This window comes from Solea senegalensis, linkage group LG15 (genome assembly GCF_019176455.1).
Source record: "Solea senegalensis isolate Sse05_10M linkage group LG15, IFAPA_SoseM_1, whole genome shotgun sequence".
In the NCBI taxonomy this organism is placed as follows: Eukaryota; Metazoa; Chordata; class Actinopteri; order Pleuronectiformes; family Soleidae; genus Solea; species Solea senegalensis.
Genome location: NC_058035.1, coordinates 20,719,346 through 20,744,261, shown reverse-complemented (window position 1 = coordinate 20,744,261; position 24,916 = coordinate 20,719,346). Strand labels below are relative to the sequence as shown.

The following is a 24,916-nucleotide window of genomic DNA, read 5'->3' as shown; positions in this document are numbered from 1 at the left end:
ATATATATTAAATGTTACTACCTTGTTTTCTTATTTCTAGATTATATATTAGAGGTGTGAAGATTCAAGACTAGGTTAAAAATAGATTTTAGATTCAGAGTATTCTTTGATTCAGGTCTTAGAGCTGCTAATTTGAGGGTCCATTCTGCTTCTGTGTGCTAAGAAGACGTGCCGTCATGAGTAAAGTGTTTGCAAAATCATATAAACATTTGTCATGTTTACCGAAAAACTTGCACAGCCTCTATATTGTGTGGGTCGTGTCACAAGGGCCTTCCTCCCCGGGACATGAAAAGCCAAGCTAGATTGCTAATGCACTGTTTTGAATGTTTGAGGATAATATTGATTTTTACACGAGTGGATTCTAGTAAACATAATGTGCATGTGTAATGACTTCAGTATTGGCAACTGTGTTGTGTGTGCTTCCACACTTACTGCCCTCTCCATCGTCTGTGACTCCCAACACCAGGCGCAGCAGACACTGCGCGTGCTTCCTCTCCTTCAGCAGGACCTCTGCATAACCGGGCAGGCGCAGGAACAGACCAAAAGCCGCCAGAGAGTGGGCAGGAATGGGTGACATGGTCTGCACTGAGGACGAGGACGACGAGGACGACTGGGACTGCTGCTTATTGATGGGCGGCGGCTCGGTGGCGATCGATTCTGGAGCCTCATACACCAGTTCACCCGACTGCTCGATGGTTACCCACTCAAACTGGTCACTGTCTTTGGGCTTCTCCTGTGTGGCTGAAGGCACCACTGGAGCACTGACCTGAGAACAACCATTGCAGCAGGGTGAGAGCGGTGACTATCAGACATTGACGACTGTTGTGTTCACTGTAAGAACTCACTCTGAGGAACTCTGCAGCAGTATGAAGTGCAACAGAGACTATTTATTTAACTCACTGTGAATGCAAAATACTATTTCCAAAAGGTTTTCCACTTCATTGGCTTAGTAAGACAGACAATGACAAATATATCCCAGATATAAAGTGAAAGTACAATTTCACCCTTAATAAATCAAGGAGAAAGCCATTTGGCAGCTGTCAGAGCCATTTTAGCACAATATCAAAGTGAGGGAAGGTCAGTTTTAACCTTGAATAGACGTTTGACAAAACAGTTTCTGCTCAAGCTCCACCCACTATCCCTTTCAATGCTTTTCCTGATCTCAATGGTTCAAATGTTCTCTATGGATGTGTCTTATTATATCTTTCCCGATTGTACTGGTTTACATTTGAATGCGATATCTTACACATGTGTAACATATAGACTTAGCGAATATCCCTCACTTCACTCTTCCCTTCCAAGTGTGTTAGAGCTATTCAAAGGTTTGTCCATTATGGGATATTGTAAAAACATGGTGGACCAAAATGGCCACCTCTGTAGAGCTGATCTGGCTCCTGATATAAATATAAAAGGCTCATTCTGGGGTAGATGACAAACAACTATTCAAACTAGACTATTTTCATCTTCTCTTTCAGCCAAATAAAAATCCTTTCACCTGAATTTTACACACTGGACCTTGAAGTTACAAAAATCTGTCTTGACATCTGTACTGCCTGTCTTCACCAAGCGTGCCAAACTCTTCAGGTCCACAGATAAGGCAGTATTACCTGATACATTCCCCCACAGAACTATCCCTTTAAACCGCTTTAGATTTCTCCCCCTACTTGACAGTGGCGCTCACCTGCTGTATGACATCAGGGTAGAGCATCGGCAGCCTCTCTGCAATGAGGGCCAGGCCGCCCATGCCTGCAAAGACCTGCAGTGGTGACTGGATAGGGTTGGTCTCCAACAGGGACTCATCGGTGGCAGCGTCCAGACATTCCTCACTGGCCATCATTGGTTCATCCTCAGGACAGCTGTTCAGGGTGTCACAGTGATCCACTGCAAGGAGAGCAAAGAGATGTTCACTGGGACTGGGACTATAATTCAGTGCCTTTATTCCACTGGGTGACTATAAAGGTCCATCTATAATGTTCAAATAATGTCTCCAAGATTATCACCTACTCAAATTTACCAACTGTGGGGGGAACCAGAGTGCAAATCCAACTGTGTGTTACTTTAAATCCGTTAAAACAGAACGTCTACTGCTGAATGGGCAAAAGGAAAGCCATAAGGCCATCTTCCAATCTCCACAAGCCTTTATGTTTGCTGCTTAGGTTGTCCCTTTCACTCAGACAGGATTTGTGAACATCAAAAAAGGAATGGAAAAAATAAACCTCATCAGGATGCCCTTGCAAAACAAAAACGTCTCCCATCCACCATCACTATACTATGATGGCACGGCCTCTCTCTTTCATAATTACATAAGGCTCTGGACGATTGATAGGTCATCTTCCAAAAAGCCACTCATCATCTCATGGAGAAATCAGGTGGATGATTTATTGCTCTCTGCACTTCGTTCTCGCGGTGATGAATTCAACAGACGCCGGGATGGTTTACAAAAGGTTTCGAACAGAGATTAGCGTGTTTTTAAGGACGAGGGGATCAGTTGGCAGTTTTCCAACGAGATAATGACACGGCACTTGTAACAGGCTTTTAAATCCAAGGAAAAGTAAATGACTGCATATGTGAGCTCTCGCGTTCGCACAGAAGAATTCCTCCAGACAACTAAGGCAAGTGCCAGGAGCTCTTTGTCGGAAGGACACCGACGCCTTCAAAAGAAAAACAAAATAGTTGTGTTTGCGTATATATGCAAAGGACCTGACCCTGTGTATGTTTCTAGGAGTATGTGGCTGCAGTATCGCCTCCGTTAGTGTAAAAAAAAAAGTTTCCTGGACAGCAGAGATTGATCTGAGAGGTAAAGGAGGGGCTGCTTGTCAGGGAATAGAGACATGATGGCAGTAGTTTCAGTCCGGAGTAGAAACTGCTGTGTTCCATCATGTTTTTAATTCCAGGGCCCAAATAACAGATAGTTCAAACACTATAATGATAATCCGACACTGTAATGACACGTTTCCATTATACAGTTCTAGCATGGCTTGGCTCGGCTTGGCTCGACTCTACTCTACTCAGTTCTGCTTCTCCATTAGGGATAGTACCCGGTACCCAGTGCTTTCTTGGCACATGTGACACCAACAGACTGCCGGCCAGTGATTGGTCAGAGAGCGACGTCCAACAAAAGAATCAAACTGTACAATACTCAACTGTAGATCAGTTAAAAGACTTCAAATCCTGAATACATGCGTTAACTTCCAAAATTTAGCAAGGAGTCTGGTCCCAGACCACTCAGCCGTATTTCAGTACAGTAACACCTATCAGTAGTTTTAGTGTCTAGGCAGAATCTGGATAGATGAAAAAGGTGATTATAATATTTTTAAAGCTATTTTAGGGGTGAACATTCAACATAGGAGCTTGATGCAGCAGTCACACAACGCAGCCAAGACGCATACATGAACATAACACAGTTTATATGTCATTAACCTTGTTCTTTCTCTCCCTAGTTTGTGTCTGTCTTCTCTCTCTCTCTCTCTCTCTCCCCCACCTCATCATCATCAATCATTTATCATCACTATTATTATTATGCTATAATTAAAGTTGATATCAGTATAATTCTTTATCAACAATCTCTGCTGTTGCTTGTCCAAATGACGGTGTAGTTCTATAAATCACTGATTCATTACAACTGCTCCTGGTCTCTCCCCCACCTCTCCTCCCCTTTCACCCCAACCAGTCGAGGCAGGTGTTGCACATCTTTGAGTCTGGTTCTGTCAGAGTTTTTTCTTCCTGTTAAAAGGGAGCCTTTTTCTCTCCACTGGCGCCTAGGGGTGCTTTTCTGTTGTTTTTTTTTTTTTAATCGGTACCGTCGTAATTATAGCTTTACTTCATAAAATGTGGCGCTTGAAATGCAGAAACAGTGTTACAGAGGGTTATAAATTTCAAAATCTTCCAGGGGGGAATGCCCCGGGACCCCCTACAATACTTAGGCCTGGTCCTTCCCTTACACTGTGAAAAAACCTGGTGAGAACCTTGTAATATTGTAAAGGTTTCAGCCCTACTATGTACAGAGCCTTGAGATAATGTATGTTATGATTTGGTGATATACAAATAATAAATAACTGAATTGAACTGAATATTAATCCATGAAATCTCTGAAATACTATCTGCTTTAATCGTGATGTGGTTGTACCATATTTCTTGCAAAAGACAAAAAAAAAACATCTCAAAGTACAACATCTGTGCTCCTGAATCGCTCAAACATCGGTCATTAAAAGTCACGGACTGTGATTAGGACATGACTGATGGACTACAGGTATCTGAACAGGTCAGGTTTCAAGAGTGCTGAGTTCCTTTAAAACAAGACAGTGATGTTAAAAATGAATGTGACCTCGACCAGACGCACCAGCCAGCAGAATCACACATTAAAGTGGACTGGTAGTGCTGTTCTGGCTTTACGAGGGTCAGCACTATGCTCCCATGGACAACATGAACTGAATGAAGGTCCTTTACAACAGTACACATTGTATTATCTCACTGGATAGCACAGTGCACAGTGTGTTATAAATATGTCATACGCAACATAACTGGTATCAAACAGGTGTATGTTTGGACTGTGCATATTACATGCTGCAGTCCAATCGAAAAATAAATGGATATTTTATGAAATGAAATACATAAAATATCAAAAAGATAAAAAAGTGTGTAAAAAGGATGGGTTAAATACAGAGGTTATAGATGACAGGAAGTCAGTTTTGAAATCTTAGAATCGAGTTGAATTCCATGTTTACCATGTGTACCTTTCTCAGTGCGCAGCCTCTTGAAGGAGTCAGTCTTGGAAAGGCCAGGGTCAGAGATGACCTTAGAGCCCAGTTTGACCGTCAGGTTGATGGACTGGTAGCCTTGTGGCTGCTTGCGGTCGTACAGGAGCGTGAGCAGCTGAGCCAGGGTCATCTCAGGTGGAAGGGGTTGACCTGAGACAGGGGCAAACAGAAAATATCACTTTTTTTGGAGAAACTTGTCTCTGCTGTGTGTTTTGACTGTAAACAAACACCCCACACACACACACGTGTGTTAAGTTTGCTTGTGTCATACCTGGAAGCAGCTTGTGGTAGAGGTGGAAGACAGGCACACTGATGGTTTTGGCTGATGGGTCCACACCGGATGAAGCAGTCAGCTTGTCACTCATGACACGACCCCTCCTTGAAGGAGGTCGGGGAGGGGTAGAAAGAGCCCGTTTGGATTGAGACTTCAAGCCTGATGGGAAACGTTGTCATGAAAACATGAACTTGGAATTAGATGCTAAAAATAATAGACCAATGATTTTCAAGATGTCAAAGGACATCCCACAGTACCTGCCCAATGTCACAGACTGTGTATCTAGGTCAGAGGTTAATTCTGCCCAATGAGATTACACACAAAGTCAATGTCATTTTAGCTGAGTCATGTTGTGGGCTGCTTATTTCTCCTTATGGGATACTTTTTATACAGTTGGGGAATGATGTCTTTGAAATGGCTTGAAATGGCTCAACTGTGTTGGTAAGAGCTCCATAGTTTTAAAGGCCTAAAATGACTGGACCTGATTGATATTGCCATCGGACACTTAAAAGTGGTATCCCGTCATTCCTAATCTGAAACAGGGATTGTTTTGGGGTTTTTTACGCTGTAACACAGTGTCTTGAAAGCCAGTCTCGGTTTATAGCTATAACAGGAAAGAAATGTTTAAGTCAAGTCTGATGTTGCCTTGCACCAAAGAATGATCCCAGAAATACCGTTTGTTATGCAAATTCCGTGCTGTTTTGCAGTATTGGTATTCTAAACCGCAGATACCGGAGGTGGAAAAGCGGATCAGTGCGTCCCTACTTTTATCCTTTGTCCACATATGGACTTGTACAGCCCAATGCCCGAAATCAGACTTTGTTGTTAAAGCCTGTGTAGTTTTCTCTTTTATCTGTTCCACTGACATCTGGCGTCACAATTTCACTGTTAATAACAAATAAGTGGACATTTTGTTTTATGTCCCAGTTGTGCAAATGCAACTGTCACAGCAGCTGTTGTTTATTTGTCAAATAAAAAAAAAAAGTTTTAATTGGGCAGCCTTGATAAAGCTTGCTTTGAAATTCTTATTTTTCTTTTTTGAAAATGCTTGCTCTTGCATGCTCTTGCTCCCTCTGGCTTCAGGACCAAAACAACACTCACTGTGACTTAGGCAAATTAATGAGGGAACTATCTGTATTAATGAATTTTTCCTTCAATTGCATCGTGACAAGCCGGGATGAGTACCTGAGGCCACAACAACACTGTAGTTGTCCTGGAAGCCACTGTCTGCTTTCATCTTCTCCCTCTCCTCGTGGTTCTTCTTCTCCTTGTCCTCCTTCTGCTCATTGATCAGCTTGGCTGTAATGCTGGGTGTGTCTGTGTGGACGAACAAAACACAAAATAAATCAGTGCCAGTGATCTATGAGTGAGATTTTATTCCAAAACCTGTTTCGTTAAAAGTGGATAATTCTTAATTAATTAAAATGCGGAGAATCGCGCTCTCTCTCATACACACCTCCCCGCATGCACAACTCTGTGAGACTTGGATTACATCCTAATGCTCCATTTTTTATTTGCTGGTAATGCTGACTCAGCACTTTCCTCTTTTCTTTATTATTATATGATTTTTAAAAACACATCAACTCTGCTCCAAATATGCCTGGTGTCAGCACCACCTCAGGGTATTACAATCCCAAAAATGGAAAAAGTTTAAAAACAATGCATTCAGATGTACCTGCAGTCACTGCTTGACAGGCTCTTATTAGTCACGACTCAACAATTTAGCTTTGTCAGATTTATTTTCCGTTTCAGTTTTACCTCTTTGTCAATCTAATTAAAAAAAAATCCTTGCTGATTAATTCTGATGTGAAGCTGAAATACTCATCTGTACACAGATCATTTTTATTTGAAACAGGGATGAGCATTTCCAGCAAAAAGAGCATTTGAATATTCAATGATATTAATCGTCTAATATTCTAAAGTCCAGCGCATGACAGCAAGTCAGAGTAATTCAGGGTTCAGTGTGTTGAGCTAACAGGGGCAGCTAATGAGATGCATTCAAAGACCCTGGTAAATTTCATCACTTGCTGCCACTGGCATCTTGTTTTTTTGGATCTTTTTCTTATTTTACAATAAGTCATGATATAAGTATGAATGTTGCCGGACTCTAGAGAGAGTTCCTGTGTGTGGCCATGAGAAGATGAGTCCCATTATGACTATGTAAAGACTAATGTCCCTACAACATTAGTAATAGCATGGCCACTAAAACACACACACACAAAAGCAGTAATGTATCAGGCCTTCTATCGGTTGTTCAAGGTCACAATAGCCATTAATCATGAACACAGGTCACCGCACACTTACATGTAAAACTGCAGCTCATAGCATCAGAAGGCAAACAACTTTTTCAACCTAATACCTATTTTTATTTTTTTATCCATTTACTGATGTTTTACTTGTCCATATTAACAACTAACAAAGCTCATTTCCGTGGAGCCGTCCTTTAAAAACAATGCACAAGAAGCACCATTTTCCAATTAGACACAATTAGAGCCAAATGCTCATCACATTTCTAATCATTCCATAACTAGGATTTAGTTGTACTCAAGGTTGTTAATAATGTGTATAAAAAATGACATGGGAACCAAATCTGGCCCCTTCCCCCAATCCTTCAAGTCTTAATAAGACAAGCTTTACTATAATCTAAAATGGAGAGGTTGGATTATAAAGCAGTCTGTTGAAAAAGTAAATGGTTTTTGGCTGTAATGCAAAACTTTACTATTTGAAGCCACATCTATGTACAAATAGACAGGACGTTATCAGAGGAGTTACAGCACAGTGTTTGAGTTGTGACCCCTTTGAATTGAGGAAAATCTACTTGTAATTCATTGCCAACACTTGCTGGTTCACAATCGATAGTGGGTTTCTGTGTGGATATATTATTTAGATTTCTGTGCGCCCACAAGTTTATAACACTAATAGAAGTGTTTGTTTGTTTTATGAGTCCAAATCAAAAACTGAACTCTAGCAGAAAAAGTTCACTTTCAATCTTGTTTTCCTTTTTTCTCACCAGGGCTCCCATCTTGGTGTAAGTGATTCCGACAAGTTGTTGTCATGGAGACAGCGAGTACTGTGTGGTCACAGCCCAGTTTTTATTTGTTGTATTTGCATCATGTAAAGTGATGCTGCATTTTGCTGGACGCGTCTCCGATTTGCCATAATACAATCACCTTTCAGCTCTATGTAAATGCAAGTAATCTCAGAGAGAACTAAACGTCTGCTCCTCCTTGTCCACGTGACAACTGTTCCAATTCTCCCTCTCTAATACCTCCTCCTTCGGTGTGACATTGTGTAACAGTGGCTATGAGGAGTTTATATTGTTCACTTTCACAGCTATGTTTAACAGCTAAGATAATGTGGCGTTCCATTCACATTTCCAACTCTGCAACTTGGAGCAACTGTCACCGTTAATAAATCAGAACATACACCGTGAAGTTTGAACCATAACCCGTTTGTGTGTGCAGAACACCACGTACAGCGTTGTTATTAACTGGTGTTGCGTTTCCGACTTTTCAACTGAAATGTAGGAAATCGGGGGGGTGACATGGCTCCCAGTTGCAAATTCAGATGTAAATGGAACCCACCATACATGAATATAAGTGTACCACAATGAGCTAGTGAGGGTGTCTCTAACAGAGATTGATGGCCGTTTGAATTAAACAAACAATTATATGTTAGAGCGGGTATATGTGTGACAGTAGTAGTAGTAGTAAATTACTCCAGTACCTGAGCATAAAACACGTCTGAGAGAATGCATGTAGTTGCTGGAGCACTTAATTAATGCTTACGCATAAAAAATACTGTCGTATACCATGACAATGGAAAAATTCTATCCATTTTTGGCCATAGCGCTTGTATGAACAGTCACAGGAGTTGCAGAAAGATGTAAACACAGCGCAATGACACAATTGACACAATTCGTGGTTGCACATGAGCTAACATGCTCAATAATATGAGAAACAATGTGTAGAAACTTACCGGACACCCGGTCCAGAACTTCAGCCAGTGTGGTGGAGATGGGCAGGTGGAGGGTGCGGTACTTGTGGCCTGCTCCATACATGGGATGTTGGATCATGTGGCTTGTGGCATTGATGCGTCCTTTGTATAACTGAGAACAAAAATTAATAAAAACATGAATCAATTATGCATTGATTATCAAGTTAATCACCATGGTTTGATAGTTAGCTTCTTAAAAGCGAATATGTTCTGTTTTCTTTGTTTTTTGAAATAATTGTCATTTTGAGAGTGATCAACAATTCTTTGACATTTTATTGACCAAAATGACTGCAAAAAGTAGAAAACGTTAATTAATCAATAATGAAAATTAACTTTGGGTGCAGCCCACAATCAGTTAATGTGATCTGCAGATATGAATCAATATGATCTATATTATCGGATCTGAAGCAAAAAGAACATACATACTTGTAAGCAGTGACTAACTTGTCTTATATTAGTTCTGACTGATTTCCACAGCACAGAAAATATAGCATTAACGGCAACAACAGAGGACCAACATTTCGTATTACTGCACTGCCCCCTTGTGGCTGCGTCAGTCATTAAGGACTGGTGCAGTTTTATAATTGTGTTAACTTATAGTCAGTCAAGTATGCGAGAAAAATAATGAGATAATATGATTTCATTTGGATTTCTGAGGATGTTATTCATCATCTAGAGGTTTCTGGAAATGAGATTTATCATGTAAAAAAAAACTTCAAAGTGAAGATGAATTACATTTCCGAGTGAGGTGGACATTGTTCATGACAAACAACATCCCCATAAATGTATCAAAAAACAGAAGTTGAAGTTGGGAAACTACTACTAAACACAAGTAAACATGAGCACATGACCCACAACAAAACAATCCACGCATCAAGAGAACTGCTCGTCAATGGGTTTAAAAGAGTCACCCACCGGACAGGGAGACTGGAGGAAGACAGTGACTTTCTCATCCTCAAGCATGAGCTGCAGGAAAAGTCGTCGAATGAAGCCTGAGATGTTTCCAGAGATCGGCACGTTGCCTCGCTGGGGTGCAGACTGGAAGAGCTCACAGAGAACCTGAAGCCAGAAAACAGAGACTGATGAACACAATTAGGTATGCACCAATATCAGGTATCGGCTCTGATGCTGCCCTTGTGTACTCATATTTGTAAAACTACACCTATAGTGCTGCACCTGACACAACTTTTTGTATCTTCAAGTGAGCTGAACAGGTGTCAAACCCAAATGTTTTACAACAAAAATAATGGAATTGTCCTCAGGGGACTGTAAATGTTTGGCAATAGTATGTAATGTAGTTTGTTCACAGTCAAAGAGAGGCGAATACAACTTATAAAACTTAAAAGTGGTATCAGCGCATCCCTAGTCACAAGGTTCTTAAATTGTTAATAAATAAGCCTATACGTGTGTCTTAACAGTAACTGAAATAAAAGTAATCTGTGGCTGTGTTCTAGATCAATATGAAAATGTGTCTCAAACACAGCAAGTGGTGGTATGCGCAAAGAGACCTGTGCCATGAGCCGCTGGTTGTTCGGGTGGCAGGAGATACACTGGAGGAAGAAGGCCACTGTGGCGTTCTCCAGAGCCGTCCTCTGCTGGGTGGTCAGACCTCCAGCTTGTCCAGAAGATGCCAGAGAGAAGCGTGACCCGGAATGTTGTGGCTGGGATGAAGAGGCAGCCGCAGCAGATCCAGAGCTCAGAGGCTGACAGCCTGCGCTGGTGCCAGCACTAGCACTAGAGTGGCACAGAAGGAAAAGCAGCGCCGTCCACAGAGGGTTGACCTCGGGCCCACCTAACCAGTCTTTCATAGCGTGACTGTTGCCTACTTCTATGAGGAAGCGCAGCACCGGTGCGGCCAGCTCTGGAGCCAGAGGCGGCCGACTTTGTGAAGAAGAGGAGGAGGGTGAGTGGTAGTGGTGGTGTCTACGCTCAGCCTGAGCAGCAGGCAGAGGGAGGTCAGCGCTGGCCAGGAGGCCAACACAGAACTGGGCCAAGCTGCGAACTAGAAGCGATGGTAGGCCTGAATCCAGCAGTTGCTCTATAGCTCCGGGAGACTGAGAGGCGGCAGCCAGTGTCGTCAGCTGTGACTCGGACAGATTGGTGGGGCATCTCGTCTGCTTGGAGTCGTCTGTAAGTCCTGAGGCACTGGTGTTGGCGTCGTGCTGCTTTTTGCCGTCGTCGGTCATGGAGAGGCGGCAGTGCTGGGCCTGAGAGTGGCTGGCATTAGACACCGAGACGACCCCCATCCAGGACATGAGCAGGGAGAAGTAGCTGGGGTGGATGTGACACATGGAGCACAGCAGGCTGTCCACAGCCTTTTTCAACACTATGTTACACGGCAATGACATGGACCAGTTATACAGCAGCCTGGAGGGAGGAGCAACAAACGACAGCAATTAGTCAACAATTTGTGATGTTTACCTTTAAAAGGCTAAAGTGGACAAGTTGTGGAATCTAAGCAATAATTACTATATACTAAGCAATAATATAATATAAGGAAGTAATAATACTGACTTATTGTACAAAAAGGACTACTGTGCAACATTTAAGGGGGTTTAACATAAGAAGTTTGAAATTGTTTTTTTATTAAAAATCCTTAGGGCTTTTTATATATATATATATATATATATATATATATATTTTTTTTTACATTTATGATCAATGAGGTGGAGAATAGGGCTGGAACGATTAATCGATCCATTAATAAATTAAATGCAAACTATTTTGATGAACAAATAATAGGTTTCAGTGTGTTTATTGTTTGTTTTTGTTTTTTTAATAATGTGAATTAAATGTGAATACTTTTTGGTTCCTTTGCTTCATAAAACAAAAATCATTAGAACTGAATCATTTTGATTTGCGGACAAAACACATCTAAGAAAATCATCATTTCTAAGTTTGGAAAACACAAGTCTAAATCTAAAATTGTCTGACATTTCATGGCTCTGACAGATAAATCAATTATTAAATGAATTATTTGTTTGAGCTCCGGTGAAGAATTAACTTTCACTTTTCATCCAAGTTCAGTAAATATTATTATCAAATAATATAATACTCAGTTGGTATTAAAATAATAACCGAGTAAAAATGTCTTCAAAATACCTTTGAAGACATTTGAAGTTGTTGAAGTGCTTTTAAGAAAGAAAATGTAAACACAGCACAATGACACCGTGTTAAGTAAGAATTAAGCAAGAGAACTCACTCATACATTCATTCATATTCATATTTCAATTAACAACATTTATTTAAACAACATATCATGAGTTAAAATATCATGAAATATTACCACACAGCTGCTTGTAGCTGAATAAGTCTCACCTTGAAACAGGCTGTTCCAACTCTGTGTCCCAGCGTGAGCAGGCAATACATTAGACAAGGTCGTATGGCTGCTCCAGACAATTAACCTAAGCAACAGCTCAGCTAATCCTCATGGACCAATAAAAACATTTATTGTACCCAGAAGATGATTGACTGCGACTGCTGGAACTCTTTCCTTGCCTCCATCACACTCAGGATTTTTTTCAGAGACATTATTTACATCTTGTGCATAAGAGATGAGATACATGACTGACTGTTCTTCACAAGGCTCAGCATTTAATAACTCTGTGTGTGTGTGCATGTTTAAGTTATCCTCCTGCGGGGTTTAAATTATTCTCAACTTTCCATTCAGCATTGAGTTATAATAAAAAGTGTGACGAGGAGTAACATTATAAGATTGAGGTCGACTTTCCCTGTAAATTGTCCCGATTCAAATGTGAGACTGACGCTGAAAAAGGCAACTAGCTTTAGTCTCTTTGCCCAATGGCAACTCGATTTATGCCACAAAGGATGTGCATTATTCTATATTCATGAGAGCTCAGCATGATTTAACATAACATTTCAGTTCATGGACAAAAAGGATGTCCTCATTTTAAAGTTGGGGAAATACTTATTGACATCTTCCAAGAAAATTGAATTTCATGGATGAAAAACGATGATAGAATAATCCAAAAGATTTGATAAACTGATTATAATTGACAGTTGACTGTTGCCCTAACTGCCATCAAAGACCATGTTCGGACCTGGTATTAACATCTATCCCATGCTGTAATGCTGTGTTCCATTTCAATCAAAATGCGGAACCACGCATCTTATCTGGGGCTAGCCATTGTTAGCAATACCAATCGATAACAATGCTCTACAAACATGTCTATTGTTCTAAATTAAAAACTTCTTTGTTAACGACAAAAGTGCTATGAATGGTATAAGTGGTTTGTATTGTGGCAGCCTTGGAATCCCATGTCAGGGTTGGGGGAGGTTGCTCCAAGTTTCCAAGATGGAAATCCAGGATCACTAGTGAGTCCTGTGTGAGGAAAGCCCCCATGACCTCAGAGATTCCTGGTTCCAACTACACAGGATTACACCCTGTGATGACCCATTTCAAATCTGATCACTTAGAACGTATTTGAAGGTGCTCTGTGACATGTGGACACAAATGCATCCTGGCCTGGACCACACTCTCTAAGAACAATATCCTCCTGTTCATTTGTTAAGAGAACTGCTATACAAGCGTATTTGTGTAATGAGTCAAGAAGTGAGATCTTAGTGTTGTGTCTGTTTGTATGCACTTACTCAAAGAGCTCTCGGTTGAGCAGTGCAGGCAGGTCATAGTCCACAGGCAGCTCATAGCTGTGCCACAGAATGGCTGCCACACAGTGGAGGTGTGAGGGTGAAGGCATGAGGAGGCCATACTCCCTCAGAGAAGCAGAGGAAGAACTGGCGCCATGTATTCCAGTGTAACCTGTGGGGCCACTCATCTTGTGTGCTGCCACCCGTGAAGAGTCATGGACCCACTGGAGGAGAGCCTGGATCCTGGAGGGTTATAATTCAGAGCAAGCTTGGTTATATAACTTATTACAAGGACTAAAAAGCAGAGACGACAGCATCTAAAGTCAGAGTAAAAGACGTCAAGGAGAGTGTCTGGATACTTTTTACTGTCAGCGCAGGGGTGTGTCTGGAATATACCCTTGAAAGAAAACAGTTTCTCATTCCGTTAATGAAAATCAGGGTGTTTGTGCACCTGTCTTTGGTTCCTGAGTCCTGTGTGGTGCCCAGCTGGTACAGAATGTCAATGGTGGAGTCTGAAGAGAGACCATTCAGTCGCCCAAACAGCAGAGGACTGTTCAAATCTATACAGACAGAGACAAAAGTTAACACAAATATAGATATGAATAGAATGTCTAATGGTGAGATAAAGCAACACACATATTCAGTAGGCAAGAAGTGGTGACAATAAATGGTCAGGCTGCAGATACCGACAAACTGAGAACTCCTGTGCTCATATGGGAACTTCAGTGTCCTCTCTTTCACAGTTCTATCCACTCTTCAAACTCTCACTGCTGTTTTCTCTTTCTTCATGAGATGATGCATGAGGTTTAAGTGAATGGAACCTAGTTTGTTCACATATGTAACAGGATTGTTATTGTTTGTTGAAGTTATTCAAAATGAATTCCTAGGTTTATACAGTAATCTGTATTTGGATATTTCATTTCAGGGGTCAAAATATGTTATGCTATGCATGAACGGACTGTTTTATTTGTGTCACTTGAGCACACTCCTGTGGCAAAAGGTGGCATGTGTGTTTTAGCAGCAGTGGTTCAATCTCGGCTACATGATATCTGTAGTGGCTAAGCCCCAGCTTAAAGCCACTGAGGGGCTGCAGGACAGGCTAAACTTAATAACGCGCTTGATACACTTTCTTGTACGTCCAATGAAATCCAGTCCAAACGCTTGTTTTGCTTAATATGCGCCCTTTTATTTCTCAGGTTTTCAACCGCTTAAACGATATGCTTTGGGCACGGTGGTCTCCGTCACATTTATTGTTTATTGGACTTGATCTTGCGCCTAAAACCTGAGAAATAAAAGGTCGCATATTAAGCAAAACAAGCGTATGGACTGGATTTCATTGGACGTACAAGAAAGCGTATCAAGCGCGTTATTAAGTTTAGCCTGTCCTGCAGCCCCTCAGTGGCTTTAAGCTGGGGCTTAGCCACTACACAAAGTTGAAAACTGTGCGCTCTTCCGTCCGGCAACACCTGCCCAGTGACACAAAGTTCCCACCTTTATAGCAACAAAAAAGAACACACCCACCACCTGTCGGCATAAATTGGTAGTGCAGCAGCTACACAAAGAAATGGCTCCTACAATATCATTATTAACATATTTACCCTAAAAAAAGTACTTTACAATAACCAGAACACATTATAAATCACAAACAGTAACGTAATGTTTGTGATTCTGAAATGTGGGATTTCTGCATTTGCAATTCTCCTGTCAGAAGCAGTGAGGTTGCTTGCCAACACGGGCATCTGTGGCGCTGCCATGTGACCGGTCGTGTAGTTTGTAACTGTGGACAAATGGTGTCTGTGTGACCTCTTCTATATCTTGTGTATCCAATGTGTAGAGGCTGGAGCTGTATTAATGTGTCACCACCACGGACCACTATTTATTATTTGTGGGTTGCTTTTTTTGCCAGGCTTCATTGCGTGGCTGGATGCTTCTCAGCACAATGCCAACATTTGTGTAGATTGAGAGCAAAATGCTGCTGTGGTGTGCGACTTACTGGCAGGGTCCGTGCCAGAGGCAGCACAGTTCCTCAGCAGAATGTCGATGAGTTTTAGTCCAATGCGAGTCGACTGCAGGCCGATCTTCACCAGCACGGCTTCAATATTGGGCGAGTGCATGCCACAGTAAGGCGACATGAGCAGGGCCGCGCAGGTCTGCAGCAGGTTGGCGGTGGGCGCTGCAGCACTGGCCATCATGGCCTCCAGGTCACTGACATGCGTCAGGCAATGGTGCAGAAGACGCAGCCATCCGATGCTACACGGGCAGAAGTAAAAAAAAAAAAAGAAGGAAGTAAGAGGTGAAAACAATACCAACATGTCATACAAATGGTTTGAATTTCAATCTGGGATCAGCCGGTGATACCTGGTTTTAGAGACCTGGTCTTCAGAGGGCAGGAAGGGGTTGTTGACCGTTGCAGAGGAGGTGTTACCAAATGCTGTGAGTCCCAAGAGTTTAATCTGAGACAGACCCAATGTGCTGGCATCCCGAGGCCGGTGCAACCTCAGGCAAACTGCCGAGGCGACCTCTGCCTTCACCAGCTGGATCTTTATGTATGTCAGGCCACTGGTGATGACTGGTGTGGAGAGTGGCAGCATGTTGACCCCGTCAGCACTGATTTCCACAGAGACAGACGACGGGCAGGCTGGTTGGTAGAAAGGGAGACAGTAAAAAATGACATCTCTAAATACAAACGTGTTCCGATTATTGACTGTGACAGCTATGGTTGGGACCTTACACCCAGTTCCTACATAGCAGTTCCCTGTATGATCGCTTTATGATGTATATCTCTACTAGAATGAATCACAAGTTTGGGGTATGAGCTTCCTCCAATTAGTTCTCTTTGGAACTCTGCTTTGTGAGCAACACAACCACAGGTGATGGAGGTGAGCTCAGAGTGAAATGTGGTGGATCTCGGTGTCGTAAACAATCACATTACATCTTAATGTCTGCTCCCAATTAAGCAAACGTGATCATTTTCAACATTTTAACTACTTATGTGTTTTTACATTTACTTGGTGCATCTATCCATCTAAAACTTTCCCTGATTCACCTAAACTCCTTTCCTGTCTCAAACTGTGCTGCTTACACCAAGCAGTAGTGTGTATACACTGGTTACTCACTGGCTAGAGAGGCAAGGTGTGGCTGAATGTGGAGCTCCTTCAGCAGCACAGCAGCCGGAAGGTGAATGGTGAGGTCACACCAGGCTTCCTCTGGCAGGAAGATGTAGGACCAGGCTGCTGAGCGGGCGCGACGGTGGGGGGGAGTGGCCTGGAGGAGGACCTCTGCTGGCTGTGCAGTGGGGCTACTGGATGTGATGGTGCCTATTGAAGGGATGGACACATTAAGAAACACTTCATGTCGTTTATTACTGTAGGATGAAATGGACTAAGCTGGAGGTAAGTTAAAGCACCTAGAGGAGCAAAGTTGTGGAGTCCCTCAGCATTGTCTGGCTCGGAGGTCATCACTCTGGCTTTGAGGTTGCCATCTGCTGCTTTCCCAGGGCCTGAATCCAAGAACTTCATGATCGTGGACACCATGCTGCGTGCTGTGTTCACAATAGCCCGGGTGCTGGTCACCATGTTGTTGCAGATCAACTGCACACCCCCTGGTTTGGGACAAAAAAAAGTTGAAGTATGTTAAAATGTAAGCTTTCTAAGAGTGAGATGAGACGTGTCATGTCACCGCTGAAACATTCACATGACATGTTTTCCATTCAGGAACCAGAGAGCAGCTGTTATTGTCAGTAAAAAATGTAAGTTAACAGAGCTTCATTAAAGCTGCAGTAAGTAGGATTGCTAGACAACTTGCAGCATGGGTAATGGTCAGTTCCATTTGCAGTTGGAACCTGGAAATTTCCGAGGTCATGTGACATTACTTACACATGAACAACTAAACTTGGATATCCAGCACGGAAACTTGGAGCAACCTCCTCCGAGTTAGAACTCGACTTTGACTGTTAACAGCACTTATGTTGCATTTGTTTCCACATTAAATCAGTCATACACATAGTACAGTGATTCCTCTACATTCATTTAGGAGTGAGTATTTATTTATTTTATTTTTGACTTTACATTCAGCCTTTAAAAAGCCATTTTAAGCCATTTTAAGCCATTCAATAAATAGGTTGCAGTCAAGTGTCTTTTGTTTTACGCCGCTACAGAAAGAAGCACAATGACATGCTGTGTATGAACCTACCCATGTCGTGGAAGGCCTTGAGAGCCTCACTGGTGTCCAACACTCGGAGGATGAACCACAAAAGAGGCTCCGACAGCTGACATGTGGAAAGAGACCCCTACAAAACAATGTAGATTTAGATTGGGATTATTTATGTTTTGGGGGAGCAAAGCACATGCATTAACATGAGAGTTTGACGCTCACCTGTCGACCCATGTATCCACAGGCCATGTACGTGAGGATGGGCTGTAACATGACCTGGACGGAGGTGGCCCTCTTGCTGAGGGTGGTGAGGATGGTGAAGAGGCCGTCACCTACTGAGATGGCATCCAGGCCCCCATGAAAGTTCTCATGTTTGGTCAGGTGGAGACCGCTGGCTCCTGGAGAACAGAGAGGCACTGTCAGCTGAGAGCACGAGTCATTTAACGCAAACGCCCCAAATATTCAGGGTTCAAGCACTGACTGGTGCTCAGGCTCTCTTGTTTAGCCAGATAGGATTTTTTATTATTCTTAGGATGAAATCTAAACATTCCACAAGTGAAAACAAAACTAGGTCCAGGTCTAGGGAATACGATACTCAGTATCGGCCCGATACTGGTTGATACTGGTCAAAATCACTTGGAAAGTCTTGTTGTGAGCTGCTTATTTCATTTTGCGTTGCCATATTTCTACATATTTTGCAATTGAAGTTGACAAACATAAAAGAACAGTTCTCCCAAAATGAATAAATATATATAAAACAACAGAAGAGGAGGAAGCAGCAGTGTTGTAGGAAAAAAGTCAACATCCTTACTGGTAAATGAGGGCCACCATAGTTCCCTTACACACTTTGGAAATAGATGGTTTAGTGGAGAAATCCTCCATTTTTCAGTGTATTCTCACCATTAAAGGTGGGAATTGCGAGACACAATGTTGCATTATCAAGATCATATATTGTGCCATATTCACACAACAGCTCTAGTGAGCGTGAGCACTTGGCACCACCTCGTGGACTGAAATGTTGACATTTTTTATGCAAGCCATTAAAAGTTTAATGTTTATTTGTAACATTGTAAAAAAAAATTATAATAATATGCGAAAAAAAAAAAAAAGCGTCTCAAAAGCGATATATCTCCATGCAGAATATCTCAATATTTTCACTGAATCGACATTTCCCCCATCTCTACAGTGGACCTTTGACAGCTGAATTATGACAATAATTTGTAATCTGACTTGGTTTTGGAAGTCATAGTGTGAAGCCATCAATAAATCACTTGGTAAGTAGCTCTTCACCAGGGTGAGGTGGTGAGGTTGTGACGGTGTGGTCGACTGTCACAACCTCACGGACTTGGTAAATATCATTGTTTTTAAGTAGCTATACAGAAATCCTGGTCCTTTTGTAGTGAGTATAAGGCGTATACCTGCGTAGCACATAGACTACACCACTGAGTTGTGAGTTCAAACCTCAAATTAGGCAAAATGCTCATACTAGTCAAGTTGGAGTTGTGATTGTGCACACATGATGAATGTAAATCCACATTTATTTCCTTTTAGTGCCGTCTGTAAAGATAAGCGGTTGTGTAGCTACATCCTCAGAAAACAATGAGCTGAAAATTAAACTTCTGAGCTAAAACTCTGCACAGAAAGTGAGTTTGTCTTACCTATGATCATGGCCATGGCACTGCTGTTGCACTGGCCCAGTGCAGATAGGATTTGGCTCATTATCTGCTGATTGGCTAGCACCAGGTCAGCCACACCGGCAGGAGGACCCTGACTGGACGAGGACCCACCGCTCGCACTTTCTTTGCTACCGCACACCTTCTCCTCGTCAGACACGCTGCTGTCAGCTGCACTACTACAGGCCGGCGGCAGCCGCCCGCTGAACTCTCTGTCTCCGGACAGAGGCAGCTGCACCAGCACGTTGACCAGCTTGAGGAGGTCGAACATCAGTTGGTCTCGTGTTGTCTCACCACAGACAGCCTTGGCATCGCCGGGACGAATGACGTGGGCGAACAGGCCACCGAAACAAGCGCGGGCGCCAACGGAGCTGTCGGAGCCGCTGCGGGACACCACCTTATCAGAGCAGGTGATGTAGTGATGAACCAAGAAGGTGATGGACTCGATGACAGAGGAGATGGTGGCCACTGACACCACCTCGAAGTTTTGCTCCAGAGTAAACTCCAGCAGCTTCACCTGGGCATCCAGAGGACCCTGGCCTGACTGGAACGGACCCCTGAGGATTCAAAATGAACGGTTAGTTTCCGAGGATTTATTTTTCTATCTATTTTTAAGTGCTGAACCCAAGCACAGCCTTCCCTGACACCCACCCTGAGATTATTATCTGGAGGATCACTATTGGTGAAAACATGACTGCCAGCAGGAACACAAGGAAAAACACTTAACAATGGGGTCACCCAATAAAATCTATTCCAGCTTGAGCCTAATATAATCTTAAAATATTTTTATTGATTTATCTCACAGTAAGACAGCCCTTTCTGACAAGGATGAGGAGATGAGAGGCATTTTGAGAGAGAGGAAGAATCCAGGATTAAAGAATGAGGATGAGAATGAAGAAGAATGAAGTTGGGTGTGGGGAAAGTGAACGATATTCAAACTTCAGGGATGAGTAGATAACATGGCAAATGTTCATTCTTTCATTAATTGTCTACAGTTTTATCCTCCACATGAGTCTATCACAGGGCCAACTTACAGAGACGGACAACCACTCACTCACACATTCACACCTGTAGCGTTCAATTAAACTCTGCATGTTTTCAGACTGTGGGAGGAAACCGGAGAACCTGGAGAAAACCCACACATGCAAACTCCAAACAAAGGCCCTTGGTCCCAGGTCTTTTTACATGTCTAACAGAGTAAAAAAAAAACTTGCTTAATATGTTTTCCTTGTTTTCATTATGACAGCTATGTTTCCAATAAGAGAGTACCTCATACAACCACACTTCATTAAACCCATTAAATTGCCAGTCCTGATTATTTTCAAAATGATGAAATATGCATGTACATGGCAAACAACATCACACATGATCCGCAGTAGTTAAAACGTACCTCTCAGTGGACAGGATGTGCATAAGTTTGAGCAAGAACTCGCTGAACATTTGTGGACAGGTGGAGGACAGGTGGACCTGCAGGCGGCTCAGGAACTCGTGCATGGCCTGGGTGGCAGTGGGTCCCACCTGAGAAGTGTGCTGGCTCGTGCCGTTGGTACTGCTACCGGAGAGGAAGCGGACCAGGACGTGAACCAGGGTGGGATCAGAGACCATCTGCTGAGCTGTGCTTTCCTGAGAGCTCATCCCGTTACTGGAGGCTGGAAGTTTAAACACAAAACTCATCAAAGCCAAAAAAACAAAAGCATTTAAGCAAATTATACATACAGACACCGACACACTAATGTGTGACATCTTCTAATTTCCCATCCTGTGTTTCTTTAAGTGATGGTATTACAAATTGGAAATCACCTTATAGAGACATAAAATTGTTGTTGACATTGGTCATCCATCACTCTTGTCCTTGTCTGGTCAAAGACATGTAGTAATGACATTTTGAGAAAAGGCACTGGATGTTTAATTCAGGGAAGCTTTCATCTAATGAAAAATGAACTGGACCATGAGCAGTTAGGTAGCAAAATCTGAATTTTAAACAACCACCAAAAAATAAGGTCACTCTGGACGTGTCAGCCCTAATTTCTTGAGGCACAATTCATGACGGATTTAAGGTCTTTTATTGTTGTAATTTATCATCCAATAAATCTATTCTTTAACTTCAATTCATGGCAGCTATGATATGATTAATAAACATTATATTTCATACTGAGGGACACAGACTGATCCTCCTCCTGATTAGATATGAAAAACAAGACTCATGCATGGAGGAGAAGGTGTTTCTCTGAGAGGAAAAGGAGGACTGAAGTGTGCTACAACATTTTATTGACCAAACAACTACTCGATAATCGAGAAAATAATCGACAGATTTATCGATAAAGAAAATGATCGTTATTTGCAGCCCTACTCACAATTATTTTCTCAATTCATCTGTTAGTTGCTTGTTCCATTAAATTTTTTTCCCTGACCTTGACATCTCAAATTATTTTGTCCGTTGTCAGTTTCAATGATTTCTTTATTTCTAATATGAGCAAAGAAACCTAATTAAGTTAATTAATTTAGTAATCGATCATTAATCGAATCTTTACAGGCCTTATTAAGATAAAAAGGGTAATATTTATCATATCTCTAAAAATAAGCAGTTCAAGATCAGAGTATATAGTAAATTAGTGGCATAATAATGTACAAGAAGTCAGCAAATATGGGCATTTATAGATAATATTTTTTATTGAGTAGAAATGCCCACCTGCTGACTTATCTATGGCCCCCTTTACACCTGTATTTTCTGTAATCAGAGAGCGATCAGATAGCTGTTCACCACATGCATTTACACCCAGTATTAACATGCGTCTCCATATCAGCAACAACGTTAGCCACGCATCAAGTTGAGTTATTGTATGGACTCCTCTTTGCTTTTTGAAGCAGGGGAAGAAGTCAACTTTGGAAACCTGACCATCGCAGAGGAGAGTGTGCTTTTCGGTTGCCGTGGTCACGTTAGCTGCAAGCACCTCTGCTCAGTAGTTGTGGGTGGAGCAGTTACACTTTGGACCACCTCTGGAAGTGGTTTCACAGATCCGATAACAATCCATCCTAGGGTGTAGTTACACCTGTATTTATAAGTGGTCAGACACTATCCTGTTGCAATCTAATCACATAAAATGCATTTAAATGCCAGGTTTAAAGACCTATGTCGTCGTGGAAATCACAGCTACTGATAAACAGAAGGAAACCAGTGAGAGTGTGATACTGACCACAGGCTGGCATGTTGGTCATCAGAGTGAGAGAGTGCAGCACCAGGCACCAAGTTCTCAGGGAGGTGTTGGGATACCACGCCAGCACTGTCAGGAAACTGCTGATGGATGCTGGACACACACACACACACACCAACAGGAAAACACAATGTGAGAACAATAACACTCAGCTTCTACATGTTCACCAGAGTGTGTGGACGAGTCCTGACCTTGGTTGAGCGGGATAGTGGGCACTCGGCTGGCGTTGAACAGAAAGATGTCGGAGCCGCTCTCTTCGCTGCTGCCAGAACACGTGTTCAGACTGAGCGTTAACCACAGCTGCAGCAGAGACTCCAGCTAAGAGTGAGATGGTAGAATGTTTTAAAAGTTTGCCAAATCACTTTGTCCTCCGTAATACAGACGTTACACAATGACACAGAGTTGAGTTTACAAAGTAAATGTGGAAGTCATTCATGTGCCGACACCTCCGTTGACAATTAAAATGAATAAAAACACTGAATAGACCAGGTTTCATTTTTAAAATTTGTAATGTTTTCATTGGATACCGGGCTTCAGATTGTGTTGTAAATAGATCTCAAAATGACACAAGCAGGTAATGAATTGAAAGAGAAATTGAACTTTCAGAGGACATGGAGGGGGGCTGTTTGTTCAACTTGATGATGGTTAATTTTTTTATAAAATGCATTTTACATGAAAGACATTCATTCATTCTTTCATTTGCAGATGAGCCACAACATTAGAACCAGTTTTAACATTGTTCAATCAATGTACATTACTTTTTTCAAGTAGTGTGTTCTGACCTGTACGTGATGGACCTGCAGCATGGAGAAGAGCTTGTTAAAGCAGGCACTCAGCATGGGGATGGACGAGGGCTGGATCATGAGGCTGCTGCCTGGAGGAGAGCCTCCTCCATGGAGGGCCCTCAGCAGGGAGTCATCAGTGCCACTGGAGGCCTGGCTCACTGAAAGTCACACAGCAAACCACACAAATATTAGAAACTGCAGCAACAAAGGGACCGAAACACTGCAGACAACATCCTGTGCATGTCAGGTGTGTCGCAGACAAATTCTAACATCCCTCTCGTGTTATTTGGTGTTTGTATGGTCACCTGTGGTGGAGCTTGAGGTCAGGGCTTGTAGGATGGAGTCAGCCTGTAGAGTTGCCATCATTTTGAGCATCAGTTCTGCCTGCTGCTCAAGGCCCACTTCAAGTCGGGCATCCAGAGCTGTAAAACACGATGGCAAAAATGAAAAAAGAAACCAAATAGTGAGGTAAAGGCTGATGACAAAAACCTATTCTACTGCATGTTTGGCCCACGTTTCAGCTTTTGCTCACCCTGTGACACGGACACCGACAGACTCTGGGACCCAGGCTTCTCAGCAGCAACTGGGGGTTTGGCCACAGGGATACCAACCCCACCAATATACGGGTTGTACCCGTACGTGCCATAATCAGCACCCCAGTAATCATACCAGGTGCTACTTATAGGCTGAGAGCACATGAGAAAAAGGGATGGGAAAGATGAGAATGCACATTTAGTTGCTCACTGTTTAAGAGCAGAGACTTTCACTTGTTAGCTTTTCATTCATGCTTTTGCAGTATTACAAAAAACTATTAAGACATATATATATATATTGTTACGACAATATAGGCCCCCCCCAGGCCTGGTCGTAACAATATATACATATATATGAGAAAATACAGTTTTCAGTTAATAACATTTTCTTTACATTGCAGTACAGTAACAATATGGGGTAAAGCATGGTAATATTTTGTGATAATAACATCTTATTTCTATAGCAATCACCAAGAAATAGCTTACAGTAAATCTCATCAAGCTATTATCAAGATATTTGAAAATAACCTGGTGTTATCGTAAAAGTACCTCTTTATCAACACATTATTACGATCACAAATGAATTTTTTTACAAATATCTATTAAAACTGTAAATTTCAGTCTTACTCATTATTTTCTATGATTGCATTTATTGACTTTACTTTCAAACACAGGTAATAATCAGAGCCTGGTCACACATACACAAGTGTAGGAGTTGGGATACGCTGTAAACATACACTTCCTGAGGAGAGAAATGCGGATATTATGATGTCAGACAAGATTATTTAGTGTTCCACGAAAGGGATGCTTTGTGGCTAACAGTGAGTCAGGATACTGGTGATTACAGTAAGGAATGTGCATCAGTATCATAAACGACAAACTCAAACGTAAGTGGTACCTGACTGTCAGAAAACCTGATTTGTTCT

At 42.1% G+C, this 24,916-nt stretch overlaps 1 protein-coding gene across 7 annotated transcripts in view; it reads right to left on the bottom strand.

The window, feature by feature from the left end:
• Positions 1–24,916, bottom strand: part of birc6 (baculoviral IAP repeat containing 6) — a 117,655-nt gene that overhangs the window by 56,543 nt on the left and 36,196 nt on the right. For 6 of the 7 annotated variants that reach the window (XM_044046002.1, XM_044046007.1, XM_044046006.1 and 3 more), the window contains exons 39-61: positions 23,990–24,143; positions 23,763–23,879; positions 23,455–23,615; positions 22,864–22,990; positions 22,655–22,765; positions 20,851–21,109; positions 19,446–20,017; positions 18,010–18,185; positions 17,827–17,923; positions 17,042–17,236; positions 16,752–16,952; positions 15,994–16,273; positions 15,629–15,885; positions 14,087–14,195; positions 13,639–13,878; positions 10,536–11,394; positions 9,943–10,086; positions 9,010–9,139; positions 6,217–6,348; positions 5,029–5,190; positions 4,734–4,907; positions 1,682–1,881; positions 433–766 (exon numbers count right to left, since the gene is read on the bottom strand). In XM_044046002.1, the coding sequence (XP_043901937.1) occupies positions 433–766; positions 1,682–1,881; positions 4,734–4,907; positions 5,029–5,190; positions 6,217–6,348; positions 9,010–9,139; positions 9,943–10,086; positions 10,536–11,394; positions 13,639–13,878; positions 14,087–14,195; positions 15,629–15,885; positions 15,994–16,273; positions 16,752–16,952; positions 17,042–17,236; positions 17,827–17,923; positions 18,010–18,185; positions 19,446–20,017; positions 20,851–21,109; positions 22,655–22,765; positions 22,864–22,990; positions 23,455–23,615; positions 23,763–23,879; positions 23,990–24,143 (5,191 nt within the window). The remainder of the gene's footprint in view (positions 1–432; positions 767–1,681; positions 1,882–4,733; positions 4,908–5,028; positions 5,191–6,216; positions 6,349–9,009; positions 9,140–9,942; positions 10,087–10,535; positions 11,395–13,638; positions 13,879–14,086; positions 14,196–15,628; positions 15,886–15,993; positions 16,274–16,751; positions 16,953–17,041; positions 17,237–17,826; positions 17,924–18,009; positions 18,186–19,445; positions 20,018–20,850; positions 21,110–22,654; positions 22,766–22,863; positions 22,991–23,454; positions 23,616–23,762; positions 23,880–23,989; positions 24,144–24,916) is intronic. The other variant, XM_044046005.1, reaches the window with a different exon arrangement.